This window comes from Oscarella lobularis, chromosome 20, assembly GCF_947507565.1.
Source record: "Oscarella lobularis chromosome 20, ooOscLobu1.1, whole genome shotgun sequence".
In the NCBI taxonomy this organism is placed as follows: Eukaryota; Metazoa; Porifera; class Homoscleromorpha; order Homosclerophorida; family Oscarellidae; genus Oscarella; species Oscarella lobularis.
In genome coordinates this window covers 181,688-198,796 of record NC_089194.1, presented here as the reverse complement: position 1 = coordinate 198,796, position 17,109 = coordinate 181,688, and the positions used below count along the sequence as shown (strand labels likewise).

Sequence of the window (17,109 nt, the reverse complement as noted above, 5' to 3'; positions counted from 1 at the left end):
TTTCCCCGTCCAAGCGTAAAGAAATTCGTAATTAGCATGTATTCGCTTGCCGAGTACAGCAGCGATCGCCGCGATGCGAGTGGATTCGGACGAAATAGGAGAGCTGGCAATATCCCGGATAATCATCGCTATTGTGAAGAATTCAAGGGTTTTTCATTGCTCTTACAACATCGCAGGCGAGCCTATCTCAACTTGAAGTTAGAAACGTTCGGCGAATGTTGAAAAACACCACTTGTGACGATCTTTCTTCGAAAACAAGACTGGTGTGACTAAGACCAGGTTTTGACGCATGATGAAATGAGTCCCAACATCTCTCTAGTGCTGTACAGTACTTTAGAGGTTTTTCATGAGGTGCAGAGCTTTTATTTAGGCTACACTAGTCAACGGCGGCTATGGTGTTCGAGGAATGATATTGATTCCAACCTTGGCAAGCATCCGCTTTATGAATATATGCGTGTTTTTTAGAAAAACTGGAACAATGATAGTCAACGCCCAAGCTCTCATTCGCGTTGTCTTAGCGTTCGGCCTCTATTTCTCTATTGCTCACGGAAGTATCACCTGTGACGACACAATTCCTGCGTCTTGCCGTGATGCCGGACTTTCCGGAACAAGCTTTCCCAACGATTTCGGTCACCTCACTGCGTCGGACGCGGAAGCGGCACTGACGGCAACGTTCGGTTCTAACAGCCCTACGGACTCCTGTTCCTCGGACCTCGGTTATTTGGCGTGTGTAGTTTATTTTCCAGAGTGCTTTTTCAATACTGCCACTGGAAAGAACGTCGTGCGACGACCTTGTCGAGATTTTTGCGAGCGTGTACAGAACCCCTGCGTCAACTTTACCGGAGTTGGGGTCGTCTCTTGCAACTCGTTTTCCTTGTGGGATCCGGCGAGGCCAACAGAGTGCTACGATCCATTTCATTTGATTGTTATTAGTGAAGTTGACATAGCTGAAAATAGCAACACGTTCGTGGAGTTCTGGGACTACGGAATGGGAGATACGCCACTGGGCCAGTATATCCTCCTCGTAGGAAACGGAAAAAGGGAAACCCTAGATTTCGTCTTTTTAACTGGATCCAGCACGCGGTCAAACGGCTATTTTCTTATAGGCGAGGAAACTACAGATTTACCTGTAGATAAAACTGCTGTGGAATTCTCGAGTGATGCGGGATATGTTGCAATTTATAGAGACACTGAAGAAAAGTAGGAACTTAAACCCATCATCTTTCTTTGAAGTGAAAATTGAAATCTTCTCTGGTGCTGGCGCTGTTATTTCGGCTAATATTATCGTCGATGGAGTCTTCTATCAAACTACATCAGAATCTATTATCGACAGTTCACTTCGTGGTATTTTTGCACCCCATGAGCCTCTGTTAGACAGAGCTGATCAAAATGGCTCTATTAGCCGCAGCTTTCAACGACTCACTTTATCGGCGTTTCTGTTTGTTTCTTCGACGCCAGGTGTGTCAAACGCCTGCAAACAGCAACGCTTACAAACTACAGTCTCTGTGAAAGAAATTGATTTTTATAATTGTTGTGTCGGTGCTTCTGTATTTTGCGCTTTCAAGTGAGGCGAAAAGCGGTTTTAGTTAGTGTAATAAGCTATAAACCTTCTTCACAGTATACTGAATGAGAACGCTAATGACGGTTTCTGTCAAAATCGAAACTTGTGGAAGGGCCAGAATTCGCCAAGTTACGTTACTGCGAAGAGTTTGTACGAAATCAAGAACTAAATCATATATCAAATGAATAACATTGTTTTATTTTTCACCGAAAAAAGTGCAAGTTGCTCATCAAGTCCCGAAGCATTGGCATCAGTTCAGCCGTTGATCGAGCAGTAAGCCCTATACCGACGTCTCTACATCACGCGTTCTACAAATAGTAAATGATCAGAAATATTCTACTGGAAAGCTGTCCTATCGCCAGCATAGAAAGATCTCTTGTAACACTAATGTAGGTGCACCTTTTTGTAATTTGTTTCAATTGTTGATAATTGTTCTTCAGTTCGAAAAGCGGCAAAGTATTGTACTACAATGCTGTAGAACGCATCAGCGCTGATAAATCTCCCAAGTATTTTACTACAATTTGTCATACCGTGTTTAAAATTTTTAATTATTAACTAGTTGCAGCGCATCATCCGAAGAGTGCGAAATCTTTCTCGTGAGCAACCTCATAAACAATTCCACTTCCCAAGTGAGCGTAGAAGCGAAATGTGATGGCGAGAACGTGATTGGCTTTACGATTGGTAAACTGCATAGACTGTTTTAGCTAACTACATAGAAAACTAATCACGATGCCTCTTGAAGGATATTTGTGCCTCGGAACAAGCAAGTTTCCATGCACATCTGGCAAACCCTGGAAAATGGTAGCACGTCCAGCAGGGCTTGTGGAAGTTGAAATTCTTTGCCCAAGTACACCTGGTTTTCAGAATATCAGTGGAGGCAATACTGCGACTCGTAAACGTTGTCGATGGTATTTGAAATTATTAAAATGAATGATGTAGTTGATGCGCCAAACGAAACGAATGAATACTCTTTCAACGTTAAGCCCCTTCCTAATGGCTCTACCTTTGACCTCCTAGTCGAGTTCACAGTGGAACTTTTCTACAACGACGATCTGAAAGTTACAATCGATGTTGCTGTGGTGGAGGAGAACGCAAACGTCTACCGGGCGTTTGCTGTCGTTCCTTCGCGCGGACTATATGAGGTGCTGAACGAGTACGAGTTTGAATGAGTCCAAACCGAGAACTTGCCTTCGTCATGTCTCTCGTCTTCTTTTATGTTACGTACGCACTATTTGAGTTTTGTTTGTATCCTTTGCTTGCTCATGCAGCATAGGTCTTAATGAGTAGTATTAATGTTTGTGTTTTCTTCTTTGACGTATGCACATGGAAAGAACTTTGATGTATGTGCGGTTACATTTTTTGCTTGTGCAAACGCATGCGCGATCTGAGATCTGCCTACATGTATTTCTCACGTGAGCCACGCTAGCTCTTCTGATTGGTCGTTCCTTTTCGGCGGGGCGTTGGCGTCCGGGAGTTTATCTGAAGTGTTTCTTTGTCTCTACTCTCCGTCCTGAATCCTGCTGATTCTCGAAGACCTACGGCGCCGCATGCTCATCTCTACCACTCTAAGGCTGCTGTGAGGCGCATGAAGGCTCGGATTTGCCACGAGATTGGAGACATCGCGATTTGGTAAGCGTACGCCGTTTTATTTTCTCGGTCAGCATTCTCCTTGTCGGTCACAACTGACGCAGCACGAATACCTAGAGCGGCGTCGCACGCCAAAGCAATGCGCGACGTGATCGTTTGTCCTCTCCAGCGACTTTTTTTCGCCACGCGCGGACGCAACGACGCGACGCGCGTATAATCCGCTCGCATCTAAGCAATCCCTCGTCGCGTGCACCTGCCGTTGGTTTCATCTCATTTTCCTTTTCTCTTCTCTAGTTCGGCGACGAAGAAGAGACGCGGAATTGCACGAGCGATGCCAGCGCGACGACCAGGTTCGCATCACCCCATTGGGGGCCCCAACGGTGTAGGCGTACACTTAAGGGGCGGGGCTTCCTGTAACGTACACGGCGCTGAGTGTGCCTGCGATGCCACTGCCCGCGCTCGTGGGCATAGAAAAATTTCCGACAGTCTAACAATTAGGTGTGGTTTCCAAAAGTTCAATCGAGGGCGGGTTGGGGTTCGCGAGTGGGGGCTGGTGGTGTTGCAGCGCACAAAGCCCACTTGTGTACGTTGCAGGGAGTGTAGCGGGACAACACTTTGGTGATGTTAATTTAGTGTAATGGCAATATGGAACCTCCCCCGTTTCTTGCTTGGTTTGCATCACTACGTTAGTTTGCACGGGTCCGCTCCCTTTGCATTAAGGTTTTAGTCGGCGGTTGCTAGTAAGGTAGGGCGGTTTGTGTAGTAGGCTTGTACCTCCTTCTCCCCCACGTGCTGTAGCTAGCAACCGCCACGTGCTTTAGACCATTTTTCAATGGATTTTTGAGGTAATCTAGGTTGATTAGTATATAGGCATATTTTAGGTCAATGGATTGATGAGGTAATATAGGTTTTTATCACGTGATTTTTTTATTTTTTAGGGTAGTTTAGTAGGTTTTCTTATTTTCCATGCAGGTTTTTATTTTCCATGCCAGTTTTTAATTTTCATGCAGATTTTTATTTTCTTTGCAGGTTTTTATCATTATTGCAGGTTTTTATTTTCTTTACAGCTTTTTAATTTGTTCACAGGTTTTTATTTCCTTTTAGGTTTTTTCGTATTTTAAATTTACTTTTCAGGTTTTTATTTTGGTCACAGGTTATTACTTTATTTTTAGGTTTTGTTTACAGGTTACTTGTACTTTTTTTGTGTTTGGTTCACTTCTTTTCATTTTCTCAGGTTTTTTATTTTGTTTATAGGTTTTTGATTTTATTACCAGCTTTCTAATTTGTATTTACACGTTTTCTTTTTACAGGTTTAATGCTATATTTATTATTAAACTATTTATCTTTTAGGTTATGATTCATTCTAATAAGAATTCAATTCAGCTGGAACATATGTTTGAAAGATAAGCGTTTTTGTTAACATGATATTTTGACTGACACGCTATTGGCAGGTGATATGTACGGGTAACGGAAGAAATACCTCAGAAATAAGAAGAGTGAACCTTTTAATTAATAAGCATGTTAAATGTATTGAGTACGTAGAGCATGCTTTTTTCATCCTGATCTCCATGTTATGGAGACAGAGTCAGCAGGAGCGCGCGTTCCTTCTCTTGTAAGCGCGCGTATGGACGTCTCACGTGCCCAAAGACGGCATAAGCGCGCGCGCGTGCCTTCGCTAACGCTGCGCTCGTCCCTCGCGGTCGCCTCACTCACGCAGACTCAATCCGTTGCGCGCGCGTGCGCTTTCCCCGACTCTGGCGGCAACACGGGTCAAAGTAGGTAGACTTATGTCGAAATTTTTATTTATAATATCCCGGATGTAATAAAGATTAAATTTAAAAATACGCTTTCACGTCCGTCGTCTTCCTGCGGCCGCTTGACCTCCCGGCCAAGCGGTGGGACTGAGACTGCAGTCCCCACAGTGGACTTTACCCAGGTCCAAAGGGGGTCAGCGGATTAACCTCCGGCCGCCAGGGAGGGTGGTGCATATTAACCTCCAGCCCACAAGGAGGGAGACTTTAACCCAAGTCCCCAGGGTGATGCCTTCATCTACGTCTTCTTCTTTCTTCATCTCTGTGTCGTCCACGTTTCAGGAAGAGGAGCAAACTGAAATCAAAGTAGAATCATATTCTAATCGTAATCTACGATCTTGAGCTGTAGAAGCATTGCGGAGGAGGAAAGGGATCTATATGCTAATACGAACCTACTACAAAACAAATGCCCCAATGTTAGTCAAAATTGAAGACTTGAGGTCTAATTGGCACCGGAGAGTCAAACATCCAACAAATCCCTACTGTTTCATAAGGAACTATGAAGAAGTGGAGAGATGACCAAATTGACCAAAAACCGTGTGCTATAGTTCAGGGATTCTAAAAAATCTCGACCTCACGGATATCTATCTAAACGCGCTAGATCGATTCCGATACGCTAGAATAACGATCTCGCGCCGTCAAACGGATCGTGGAAGTCAAAATTCGCGAGGAAAAATGCTAATTGATTCGGGGCCCCCCAAAAAAGCGTACCTGTTCCTGTTTCTTCCAACTTGAGCGTGATTTCTCCATCACAAAGCGCGCCGCAGTCGAAGATTACTGCAAAAAAGGGAGGCGAATGTGATCGGCAACGTCCAGACTAAAGGATTGCCTTTTTCATCGCGAAAAACGGGAACCCGATCGCCCTCACCCTTATAGACGCCGTATCTCGCATTTTTCGTTCGCTTCGATCGACATCCCGTGCGGAAAATGCACCTTTTCTTCGTCTACGCCACCTTCTTCTTCGATCACGTGTTCGACGTCCGGGCCGTTCGACGTCCGGGCCGTTCGATGTCATAGGAGAAATAAAGAAGACATCATTCGTCTGTATCCAGGTCTAATATTATTTCTTACGTAAGCCTAGGTGTTCTTCTGTCTGCCGTTAGAGACGTACATGACGGCAGAGCGATTTAGCCATGTGGGTGGTAAAAACATCTTGCTATATGTCTACATGATGATTTAGAACTCCCCGTCGAATAACGCAGGAATTGATTTGTTGGCTAACTGCGCAAGCATCCCATTCACACAATACCTGAAACCCAATTGTTTGACCTCACTACCGTATAGAAACGATTTAAAGCAAACTATCGCTAAGATACGACACTTTTCTCACGCACTCAATCTGCCTTGTTTGCTCCAGCTTCCTTTGACCAGCCAGCCATCCAGCCAACGCTTTCGCCAAACTACGTGAACCTCAGAAAAAGCCTAGAATAGAGCTCGAAAGACATTGGACTCATAACTATCAAAGAATTCACCATTATTGTTTGAACCAGAATACTTAAAGGGAACACGATGTCTCCTTTTAAGGCCTCTTTTGGCATCCCCAATCCTTTTTAGTACTGGACTCACCAAAATATCAAGTCATATAAACATACCAGTGAAATTAGTCATACACTTATTGATCTGTTCCTTGGCAATCTCCTTCAGCTGACGTCGAGCAAACGTCAGGAAAAATCCGTTGAACTGATGTACGTAGGAGAATATCTTATCGAATATCATTCTCTTCTTCTCGATTTTTCATCGCTATGATCCTGATGGGGGCCCCCCCTGGTCAAATCGACCTGTTGAAAACGCGGAGATGAACGCGTTAACGATTTGCAGCGAGAGGAAGGGTGAGGGAGATGCGCATATAGTCAGGTTTTTCAAGAGGGGCGTGTAGGCGAAGGAAAGTGTTCTCTCCTACTCGATCTACCTGAAAAGCTTTCTCCATATGGCAAAACATTTTACGCGCGATGCACTCTACTTCGCTGGCCTTTGCAAATATCGCAGTCAGAGCCTCGATAGAGCAATGAAAAGCACGTGGTCTCCGAAGAAACGAACCCGGATAAAGGTTAGTCATTACAGTACTACAGTACAAACTTCGAAAGATCCACTGCTACTTTTCCACGCAACGTTGAGTATTCTAATTCTTTAAAGGGTAATCGATATTTCGCCGTTGTCGGTGAAATAACAGATTAGCCATCAGTATCCTGCAGGGCATTGCGATTAGAAGACTAAATGTTTTTACTACTAAAATTTCACTGCAAGTAACTCCCAGCTTGAACACATTATAAACATAGCAAGAAAAATCAGTAAGTAATAAGATGAGTAAAATGGCCATAATTATACCGTTGTTAGTCAACAGCTCGTAATAATAACTACAAACATGGCCTCATAGCACAGTATTACGTCGATCTATAATGAGTATGGATGGAATCTAGACACCGCCAGAATGACTCTGGTATTTCGATATATAGCATTTTGGCTCACCTGGCTCGTTTCATAGGGTTGATTCTTTCTAACTAAGCGAAACCTTTGCTTCGATAAGTATCGATCATCTCCTGTAAATTTTAGAAGCGAAGATTTTCACATAAAGAAAGCAAACGAAATAAGCGAAGAATCTACCTGAATCGCTTCATACGCTTTCTGTACGCCCGATTTGACGCCCTTCAGCTGCACCTCCGCACTTTCGCATCCAGCGTCCGTTACGAAATTCATCTCCACTCCAAAAGTTTCCGCTATTCGACGAAAGTCACTACTTAGAGCAACACCCGTGTCAGAAGAAATGCGAAATCTTTTCGTTTCGCTTTTCGAGAACATCTTCTTGAAAAATGAAGAAATTCCCGTTCCGGTCGCTTCCTTAATTGTAGGGCCACGAGGAGGCGACAAAGAATCGACGACGTCCACTCGGACAATGCGTTTTTTCCTACCAGTCTTCACATCCTTCTCAGTCATCGAAACAAAATCAATTTCATAGGAAAATGCACCGACGTCAATGGACACCAACCGCGCATTTCGTCGAAAAGCGCTATCAAGTCGAAAGGACGAGGCTACGTCGTACGGCTGCTGCGCTTTCATTTCGTCAATAAAATACCATTTGGCATCAGGGTTTGGACAAGGAGAACCTTTTAGGCATCGTCGAATGGGTCGAACAAGCCCTGAAGCCAAGTTCGTGTGCGTCTCGTAAAATATGTCGTAGACATCATCAGATACTTGAAGTTGCATGTCGCCTTTTGCCTGAGCAAAAAATTTCTCCAACTGTGCATTGATGACGAAAGAAAAAGGCTGAAACCTATCGTCGTCGTTCAAGTAACGCCATTCAAATATTCTCATAGGTGGCGCAGCGGACTTCAAAGACAACGCCTCAGCTCCGGCGACGTTCATCAACATCGGATTCGAATCGACAAGACGAACGACTTTAACAAAGCATTTCTCCTCAAATCGACGTTGAATCTCTTCCATCGTGATCGCGAAACCCGTTTCAACAGATAAATATGTGTCGGAGAATAGAAGAGGAAGAGCAACGGATCTCGCAGACATTGCCTCCACGTCGTCGAAACATTGACGTAAGCGTGCTCGAAGATCTGCCTCAGTGTCGATCGAAGCGATGACGGCGTGGAGAAGGCGCTTGCATCGAAGATTTCCGCCGCCTGTCACGACAGTGTGTCCGCTTGAAACGTAGCCATTATCTTTGACGTATTGACGACATTCCTGTTCGAGTGAATGTCCACCGATTGCGGCGACGTCTGGTTGGAGGATGAGGTCTTCATTGGTCGCTGTGATGATGACGTCTACGCATTCGTGAGCTATGCTTCCTGAGTAGATTTCTATAACTTTTCCCAAGCTGAGGAAGGGAATTTCGTTCAGGAGACGCGGTGACTCTAATAAGGAATTGGACTTGTGTTCGCGTTGCAAACGAAAAATCTCTTTCGATTTCTTTCTTCCTATTTGCGTCTCTTGGCATCTTGATGCAGCTGGGACTTCGCTCGGACAAAACTCAGAAGCTGCAGGATTAGTTGATTCAGAACAAGACCTCGTGGAAGGGAAGCTTGGCAATTGAAATTCGGTTCGCTCTTCTTTGAGAACTGTTTTGAGAGAGCGATCAAAACAATTCATATCCGTCGATTCAGGAAGAGATGACTCTTGCTTTGGTCTGCTCGACGAAAGGTACGATGCACATGCAGACTCCAATTCGATACCGTTGTCTTCAGAAGCGGATGTAGACTTTGCTGATTCTGCTCCAACACCTGAAGCAGAGGCTGAAGCAGATGAAGTGAACGCAAGTGAATGACAGGGCGTTTCGTCTGTCTCAACATTGAGAATCTTCGCCCCAAAATTAGGCTTGGACGGTGACGGTTTGACCGAGTTCGAAAAAAGATTGTAGTCGTCACGATACTCATTAGCCGAAGCTGACCTCATTCGTTCTGTCCGTACTTCTTCTATCAGTTCCTCTAGAGCCGTTGCCGCCTCTGCAGATTTTTCTGATGAAGTGCTGAAGATGACAATGGTATCGTCATCCATGCCAACAGGTAAATTTCTCTTTAACGCTTCTCGATAGATAATCGAGCGCGTATCTGATGAAACACGAACTGGTTTACGATACCGATGCAAAGATTTGGACAAAGAAACAAATGCTTCCTTTGCAGAAGATAGGTCGCAAAAGCCAGTAAGGCTAACGTTAACTGTTTTGTTGATCTTGGAAATGGAAAACGATGTAGCGACAAAAACCTCTTCTTCCATTAATTTTGTCTCAATTGTACACAACTCGCTCTCGAAAGCGCGACGAGATCCCTCTGGATAAGAGAGGTGAAAAGAAATTTCTCGAAATCGACGAAACCTGTTCTCTAATTCTTTCAGAGCAAACTTTACATTTTGCTTCAGACCTTTCAAAAATAGACAGTTTCCCAAGAAACTTGGAGACAGTTGCTCAATGCTTGTTTGGTCTATGACGTCTCCAAAACCAAGCCAGGGCTTTTGAAGGCGAAAACGTTTGAGAAACTCTATCTGCGAATCGGTTAAAGAATAAGTGCTCGTCACCAGTAAGTGGCACTTAAGATAAGCATCAATCGATTGTCGAAAGGCTCGTGGATCACCCGGAGATATCGCAGCCACGCTCAATATTCCCTCAGAAAGTCTTGACACGTCACAAGTGGCATTGAACTCTTTTCCCATTCCTTGCAAGTCTAAAGCGTTGCTGGCGATACCGGTTTTCAGGCATTCAGCTTCATTGCTGTCAAACGTGTGAGTAGTCCAATAAAAAAGGCCACGCTGCTTTTCTGTCCAGTCTCCGGCCAATTCAACGTCGTGCTCGCTTCCTTGAAACTGCAGGACGATGTTGGGGACAGAAGCATCGCATTTAAGTTGAACGGTGACAGTGGGAAACTGGAGATGTATTTTGTCGAGAACGTGGCTTTCCACCAAGGGCAACATGACGGTACCTCCGAGAATGAAAACGCTTCTTTCGCACACTGAAGTGGGAACATCGGAATCGTCTCTGTAAGAAATGCAAGTTAGTTCCTGCACGAGTACCTAAGTACGCGTAAGACGGTGGATGCCACTACAATTACAGAGCAATGACTGCACCCACATCGCTCCACTTTACAGTAGATGCACTTTAGTATCTACTCTATGCAGTTACGCTGGGAAAAGCATTAGAGGTGTTCACTACTGGTAGGAGACCTTATGAAAGGAGTATAGGAGCTGATTGAGGGTCATGAGCCATACTGGCGGCTCTCATAAACGCCATTAAAGAGAGAGCGTCAAACGTTAGCTTACCGTTCACTGTCACAGTCTTTTTCTTCAATGGTGCTGGCTAACAAGTCTACAGCTTGGCAAAAGTTAGCCAAAGCAGTTGAAAATTTAGCTTTCTTCAGTTTGGAGCCACAACGAACATGAATTGAGTCGTCATCTTGACCCTTTTGCGCAAAAACCGAAAAGCGTTTGGCTTCGATCACGACTTTATCCCAATGAGTGGTACATAAGGCCTGCACCACTGATCCTCGATCGTGCTTGTAAGAGCCACTGACTGCTTCGGTACTCCTTGAAGAACTTGACACCTCAATTTTCTCTGAGAGTTCATCCAAGGCGCAGCGGAACGCTGCGACGCCCTGCAGCGAACCTCGCTTAATGAGTATAGCTGTGCCATCTTCCTTTGGCTCAGCGAAAACTTTAGATGATTTGGCCAAGTGAAGAACCTTGTTCCACGCAGTCGAACAGAGGGTCTTTGTGACAGACTCTCGAGGGCTTTCGTAACGTTGGATGCCGTCATCCACTTCCTCTTTCAAAACACGTTCAGCCTCATCGAATTGTTCCTGAGAAGTTGCATACACAAACACGTCCTTCTTTCTGATGTCTAATCCAACGCTAAGTTGCTTTTCTAAAACAATCTTCTTCTCAAGCAATGCATTACGATTTACGCACTGCATTGCAACTGCCCCACTGAATTCATCTAAGAGACGAGGCACAGCGAGTATCTCTTGCTTGGCATTAAACAAGGCATCACGGTCCACACCGGAAAGCGATATGAGTGTCACTCCTGAATCGCGGGGACCCGAACGAGGTGGCAAAACGTGAATCAAGCACTCCGGTGAACTAAAATCTCGTTGAATGGCGTAAAATTTTGCTTTTGCAGCTGTGAAAGCTCTCGGCGAATAAGAAACGTCAAATGACTCTTCAACAAAGTCTTCTAGAAAGTCTTCGATTTGCTGTGAAACAGTTCGCACTGCATACTTGGGGCCCGTCAAAAGAACGCCACTCTTTGTTGCGTCGAAAGATAGAGAGTCGTGCTTAACTAACTTTGAAAATTGACGTCTTCGTAAAAATTCGAGCTCCAAGTCTGAAGCGGGGTACTCCTCTGCAACTCGAGACGCTTCATCAGAAAGAAAATCGTCAAGTGCAAGCGTGAATGAGTCAGTAGATTCATCGAAAAACGACGCAACTTCAATAATTGCCTCGGTTTCACCAAGTTCCAACAGCTTGCATTCTACTTCTAGTTCTGAAGCGAATGCCTCTAAATTCAGAGAACCGTCATCGATTCCTTGCCTTAAAATCTTTACATCTTTCTTTCTGTGATAACAGATATTTCTAGGGCAAACTTCGTTCTGCTTTTTCCTTGTCCAATCAACGGCAGCATCAACGTCTGGTCTACTGCCTTGAAAATCAATAAAAAAGCTTTCGAGCGAAGCACCGTCAAGCGAAGGACGTCTAGATAAAGTAACGCGAGGAAATTGAGAAGATATTAGACCAATAAGTTGCGTCTTGAAAAGCTCCCAAACGGTTCTGTTCCCACGATCGTGAACAGTGATGCTTCGTTTGCATGAAACGTCTTTTGATCTTCTGAAAAATCATTACCTTACGTACACAAAAAAGACGCTACACATACAGTGGCTGGTCTGAAGACTTCGCGGGTGACTTCTTTGAGGACTTTGGGGGCCCCGATGCACCTAACAAAAAATGCCACAGTTTACACTCGAAAAAAGTACTACAGTTTACTTTGGAACAATTGTTGACGACATTTTACTTCGATTCGGCTCCCTAGAAAGAGCGTGCCATTCAACTTTCTTTGAGCGTCTGCAGCTGAGTTTTCGTCACGGAAAAGGATTAAGGCGTAGCCTTTTGGACCAGAACGAGACCGAAGACCGTTTTCCTTTACTACGATGTGCTTGATGGCCGACTCGTACTCGACGAAGTGCTGCTTCAGCTTCCAATCAGTAGTTTGAGCCTTCAAAGGACCGACCCAAAGCCTCGCTCTGTCTTTCCTAGCTCTAGAAGAGAGAGACTCGCTCATTTTCCTGCTAGTATGGGTCACGTGAGGAGGATTGTTTATATCAAAGACCAGTCTTGTTAAGGATCCAATGAAGAAACTTAGATCAGAGACTACTGCTTAGGTGATCCATCCCCAGCAACATTAAAAGAGCAAAATATAATATTGCATTAGTAGCCCATGCGTTAATAAATCAATCGGCATGAATCAACTGATCATGCGCTCTTTGATTAGGCAATTATTTGTGCTCCACTAAAACATACCATTACATCTCAAAAGACAAATCGACACGACGACGTACACAAAGCTCTCAAAAGAGAGTTTTGATGTGGTCAGAAATCATTTCATTTCGTGACGTCATCATTTGAAACGTCTTGATCCTCAAAAGAACAGAGTCATTTCAATGAGCAAGACCTTGAACGGGCAGGCTGAAAGGTGTTCCTCTTTGAAGTTTCTCTTGAGGATTGATTCATTGGTTTTTCTTTAGACAATAAGTTATTAATAATTGTAACCATGATGCTTGAAATGGGTCATAGTCTTACTTTCCGCGTAAGTGACGTAATTCCACAAGTCAACGTCTCGTAATAATTATTAAATAAGTATAGACGCCACTGCAAGGCTTGTCAGAATATTGGAAGATCCGTATCGTGACGCTGGCCAACTTGCAGCGCTCCGATTGTTCGATAGTCGTCACTTCATCAGCCTGTATAACTGAGATTTATATTGATCTGAAGAACGCCAAGGTAGATTTGATTTGTGTTAGTGAAGTTTGCAAACGTATATGCATGTATGTGTGTAGATATATCGTGGTGGTATGACCGTATGTCTGTTGGAATTTGTTGAGAAATTCATGCACCAGGTGTATACGCTAGCTCTCGTACCCTAGTCTGGTTAACCAGGCCCTTGCGCGCGTTACCGCTGGCGAAAGGGTCTGGCGAAACAGGGCATGTCGATGTGTACACGGCGCACTCCAGAGTGCGCCGTGTACACATCGACATGCCCTGTTTCGCCAGACCCTTTCGCCAGCGGTAACGCGCGCAAAGGCCTGGTTATAATTAACCAGACTACTCGTACCCAAGACCTTTCTCTTTGTCCCGTATAACGGTCCACAGAGAAAATCCGGCCTCGCGTGCCAGGCCCTCCGCGATAGCCCTCCCTGCGCCACGCGCGCTATCGCGGAGGGCCTGACACGCGAGGCTACGGCCAAAATGTTCCTGAGGACCAATTAGCGAGGGCGTGTCCTTACGAACGCATCAACTCACATTCGCGACGTCGTATGTTTACATTTCGTTCGTAAGCATTACAACAGTTCTGGGTGGTATCTGCGCCAAAACGGCTTCACAAAGCTTACGAACAAGATGAAAAAATACGTTGCGAACGTCGAAGACGGTTCCTTCGATTCCAATCGAAGCAGGAACGTCGATTTCGAAGAGTTGATGCTACTGTACAGTAGCGTTGCGTTCGTAAGGACACGCCCTCGATCGCTAATTGGACCGGAAGCGGAACCAGACCTTTTGGTGGAACAGGAAGAGGACTCGAAGGTATGCGTATATCATCATCTGAATAGAATCTATGCCATTTAATTAAAACCTTGTTTGGTTTCGATCCGCTTCCCCTCGATCACACGCCAACGTCTTCAGCTTCTTCCCCGCTTTTCATGGCACTCACGCTGAACGCTTCCGTCACGTTCATCCTAACCATCGTCGCCGGGTTTCTACTCACGGTACTGCTGCTGGCCAGAAGCAACAATATCACCAGCTCTCAGTGCACTTTCAACTTCAAACCGATCGTCTACTCGAAGATCTTCTTTCCCAACGGGCGTCACTTGGGCGAGCCGACACGCAACTTCGTCTTCATTAAGACACACAAGACTGGCGGCTCGTCTATAAGAAACATGCTGAGAAATGTAATAAAAACATACCATCTAATCGAAGTCGTGCCGAAGAGATGGTCGTACGGCTTTGGCCCAAACTTTGATCCAAGCAGGTATTATCATCGTCACCGCCCGGGAGAATACAACGCTCTCATCGAGCATTCTCGCTTTACGCCGAAAATAACGAACAACCTTATAAGGAACCCCGTTTACTTTACTGTTCTTCGAAATCCTGAAACGCGTTTTCTTTCGGCGTTTGATTACTATCCAGAAATCCGAAAGTGTGCTGGAGGCATTGACGTGACCCCACTTGATGTCTTAGATAATCCCAGTTTATATTATTCCAAGCTTCAGAATTGCAAACAACACTACCTTATCATGAACTCTATGGCATATGAAATGGGAATAAATGCACCATATTCTGAAAGTGACGTCCGCGCCAAAATCGAGGAAATGGAGAAAGAGTTTAGCTTGGTCATGATCTTGGAATATAGTGAGGAATCCATTGTAATGCTGCGCCGAACGATGAATTGGAAACTTAGTGACGTTGTAAACGTGCCATCGAATTCTCACCCGGATTTCAAGAGCGGCGACAAGAACGCATCGGACTACGAAAAACTTATTGCACATCACGAGGCCAAAGTTCTAAAAGAGAAACACAAGAAAGTGTTAAGACAATGGATGCACGCCGATTTTCTTATCTACGAACATTTCCTCAAGGTATTTCAGACGAAAATTCGAAAAGAAGAAGAATCAACAGGGGACTTTCTTGTGGAGGTCCAAATGTACAAAGAAGCAATGGTAGCCCTATGCAAGGGAAAAACATTACCAATTTTGAAAATTCCGTTGTCGAAGCGTAGTCACAGACACCAAGTCCGTCCCCTGATGGCTAAGTGGTATGAGAAGTTGGAAACTAATTCGGCGTTGAAGGTGCGCGTGTACCATTAGGCCATTTCATTTTTGCTTTTTTCTGTTCACAATTTGCGATGTGGATGTGCTGTTTTAAATTTGCTGTTTGCTATGTCGTACATTATTTTCTCCCTTCACCGTATGGTTGTTCAAAGCAATTATTCTTCCCTTGTCGATATCTTACTTTGCTATATGCATGCACAGTATATGGAGTACTTAAATAAAGACACTTTAGACAAGTAAGTTTTTTCTTTGATTTTGGAAGTAGCTCTTCATGAGTTGATGGATGATCGATCCTTCTTTGATTTCATCGGAGGTAGCTCTTTAAAGTCTGTAGAGAGTAGGAAACACCGGGGATGACGAGTACAGAGAATTCAGAGAACTGTCATCGATTCCTTGCCTTAAAATCTTAATATCTTTCTTTCTATTGATAACAGATATTTCTAGGGCAAATGTCGTTCTGCTTTTTCCTTGTTTGTCCAATCAACGGCAGCATCAACGTCTGGTCTACTGCCTTGAAAATCAATAAAAAGCTTCCGAGCGGAGAGCAATCAAGCGAAGGACGTCTAGATAAAGTCACGCAAGGAAATTGGGAGGATATTTGACCGATGAGTTGCGTCTTGATTAGCTCACAAACGGTTCTGTTCCCAGCATCGTGAATAGTAATGCTTCTTTTGCATGAAACGTCTTCTGATCTCCTAAAAATATCTTTACCCGCACGTAGTCGAAAAAAGACGCTACGCATACAGTGACTTGTCTGAAGGCTTCGCGGGTGACTCCTTCGAGGACTTCGGGGGCCCCGATGCACCTAACAAAATGTCACAGTTTATACTCGAAGAACTGACGAAAGGGTACTACAGTTTACTTTGGAAGACTTGCTGAAGACATTTTATTTCGATTCGGCTCCCTAGAAAGAGCGTGCCATTCAACTTCCTTTGAGCGTCAGTTTTCGTCACGGAAAAGGATTAAGGCGTAGCCTTTTGGGCCAGAACGAGACCGAAGACCGTTTTCCTTTACTACGATGTGCTTGATGGTCGACTCGTACTCGATGAAGTGCTGCTTCAGCTTCCAATCAGTAGTTTGAGCCTTCAAAGGACCGATCCAAAGTCTCGCTCTGTCTTTCCTAGCTCTAGAAGACAGAGACTCGCTCCTGCTAGTTGGGTCACGTGAAGAGGCCGGATTTGTTTATATCAAAGACGAGCTGTGGACCAGCTAGAGATACTTAGCCTAAGATGATCCCTTCCCTGCAACATCAAAAGAGTTAAATATAATATTACATAAGTAGATTCAGTGCAGGCCTTGGAAAACTTCTAACTCGTAGAAGGGACTGAATTGCTGCGCAGCCTGGCTGCTACTGTCACTATTAGACTGTACAACATGCACAGCCACAGCAGAGCTGTTGAATTGACTGATCTAAATTCTACTAGCAGATGAGAAGTTGGCTCGATCGGGCAATGGTCCGACCAATAAATCGACAAATGTAAGTTGTTTTTGTGTCTTGTGGCCCTCAAAACACTAGCCACTCCGCCGGGCCTGAGTTAGAGAACATGCAGGTATAGACTTCATTCCGATAAGAAACGCAAAAATCAGTCGACGGACAGACCCACGTAAAAGAACTCGATGCAACCAG

The 17,109-nt window shown here is 44.6% G+C and overlaps 3 protein-coding genes and 2 long non-coding RNA genes across 7 annotated transcripts; 2 read left to right on the top strand and 3 right to left on the bottom strand.

Moving 5' to 3' along the window:
• The first annotated feature begins 39 nt into the window (after window positions 1-39).
• On the top strand, window positions 40-2,736 carry LOC136198876 (uncharacterized). Its single transcript, XM_065988936.1, has 7 exons — window positions 40-1,564; window positions 1,619-1,834; window positions 1,891-1,950; window positions 2,002-2,067; window positions 2,121-2,242; window positions 2,304-2,453; window positions 2,501-2,736. The coding sequence occupies exons 2-7, from the start codon at window positions 1,743-1,745 to the stop codon at window positions 2,728-2,730; spliced, it is 720 nt and encodes a 239-aa protein (XP_065845008.1). The 5' UTR covers window positions 40-1,564; window positions 1,619-1,742; the 3' UTR covers window positions 2,731-2,736.
• Window positions 2,737-4,938: 2,202 nt separating this feature from the next.
• LOC136198850 (uncharacterized) lies at window positions 4,939-5,950 on the bottom strand. Of its 2 annotated transcripts, none has more exons than XR_010672887.1 (3): window positions 5,828-5,950; window positions 5,671-5,776; window positions 4,939-5,254 (listed from the first exon to the last, which is right to left on the bottom strand). It is a non-coding gene; the product is annotated as an uncharacterized lncRNA (long non-coding RNA). The 2 variants fall into 2 exon arrangements; XR_010672886.1 differs by having other exon boundaries at window positions 5,671-5,736.
• A 2-nt stretch (window positions 5,951-5,952) lies between these two features.
• On the bottom strand, window positions 5,953-6,941 carry LOC136198848 (uncharacterized). The gene is made up of 5 exons (XR_010672885.1): window positions 6,869-6,941; window positions 6,570-6,737; window positions 6,432-6,515; window positions 6,294-6,381; window positions 5,953-6,232 (listed from the first exon to the last, which is right to left on the bottom strand). It is a non-coding gene; the product is annotated as an uncharacterized lncRNA (long non-coding RNA).
• A 261-nt stretch (window positions 6,942-7,202) lies between these two features.
• On the bottom strand, window positions 7,203-12,730 carry LOC136198933 (uncharacterized). Of its 2 annotated transcripts, none has more exons than XM_065989001.1 (6): window positions 12,427-12,730; window positions 12,317-12,377; window positions 10,711-12,270; window positions 7,561-10,429; window positions 7,426-7,496; window positions 7,203-7,372 (listed from the first exon to the last, which is right to left on the bottom strand). In XM_065989001.1, exons 1-5 carry the CDS (start codon window positions 12,719-12,721, stop codon window positions 7,458-7,460), a joined length of 4,824 nt encoding a protein of 1,607 aa, XP_065845073.1. In that variant the 5' UTR covers window positions 12,722-12,730; the 3' UTR covers window positions 7,203-7,372; window positions 7,426-7,457. The 2 variants fall into 2 exon arrangements, with proteins under 2 accessions (XP_065845073.1, XP_065845074.1); XM_065989002.1 differs by having other exon boundaries at window positions 10,711-12,267.
• Window positions 12,731-14,118: 1,388 nt separating this feature from the next.
• On the top strand, window positions 14,119-15,701 carry LOC136198932 (galactose-3-O-sulfotransferase 2-like). The gene has a single exon (XM_065989000.1). The coding sequence runs from the start codon at window positions 14,355-14,357 to the stop codon at window positions 15,516-15,518; it is 1,164 nt and encodes a 387-aa protein (XP_065845072.1). The 5' UTR covers window positions 14,119-14,354; the 3' UTR covers window positions 15,519-15,701.
• The last annotated feature ends 1,408 nt before the right edge of the window (window positions 15,702-17,109 follow it).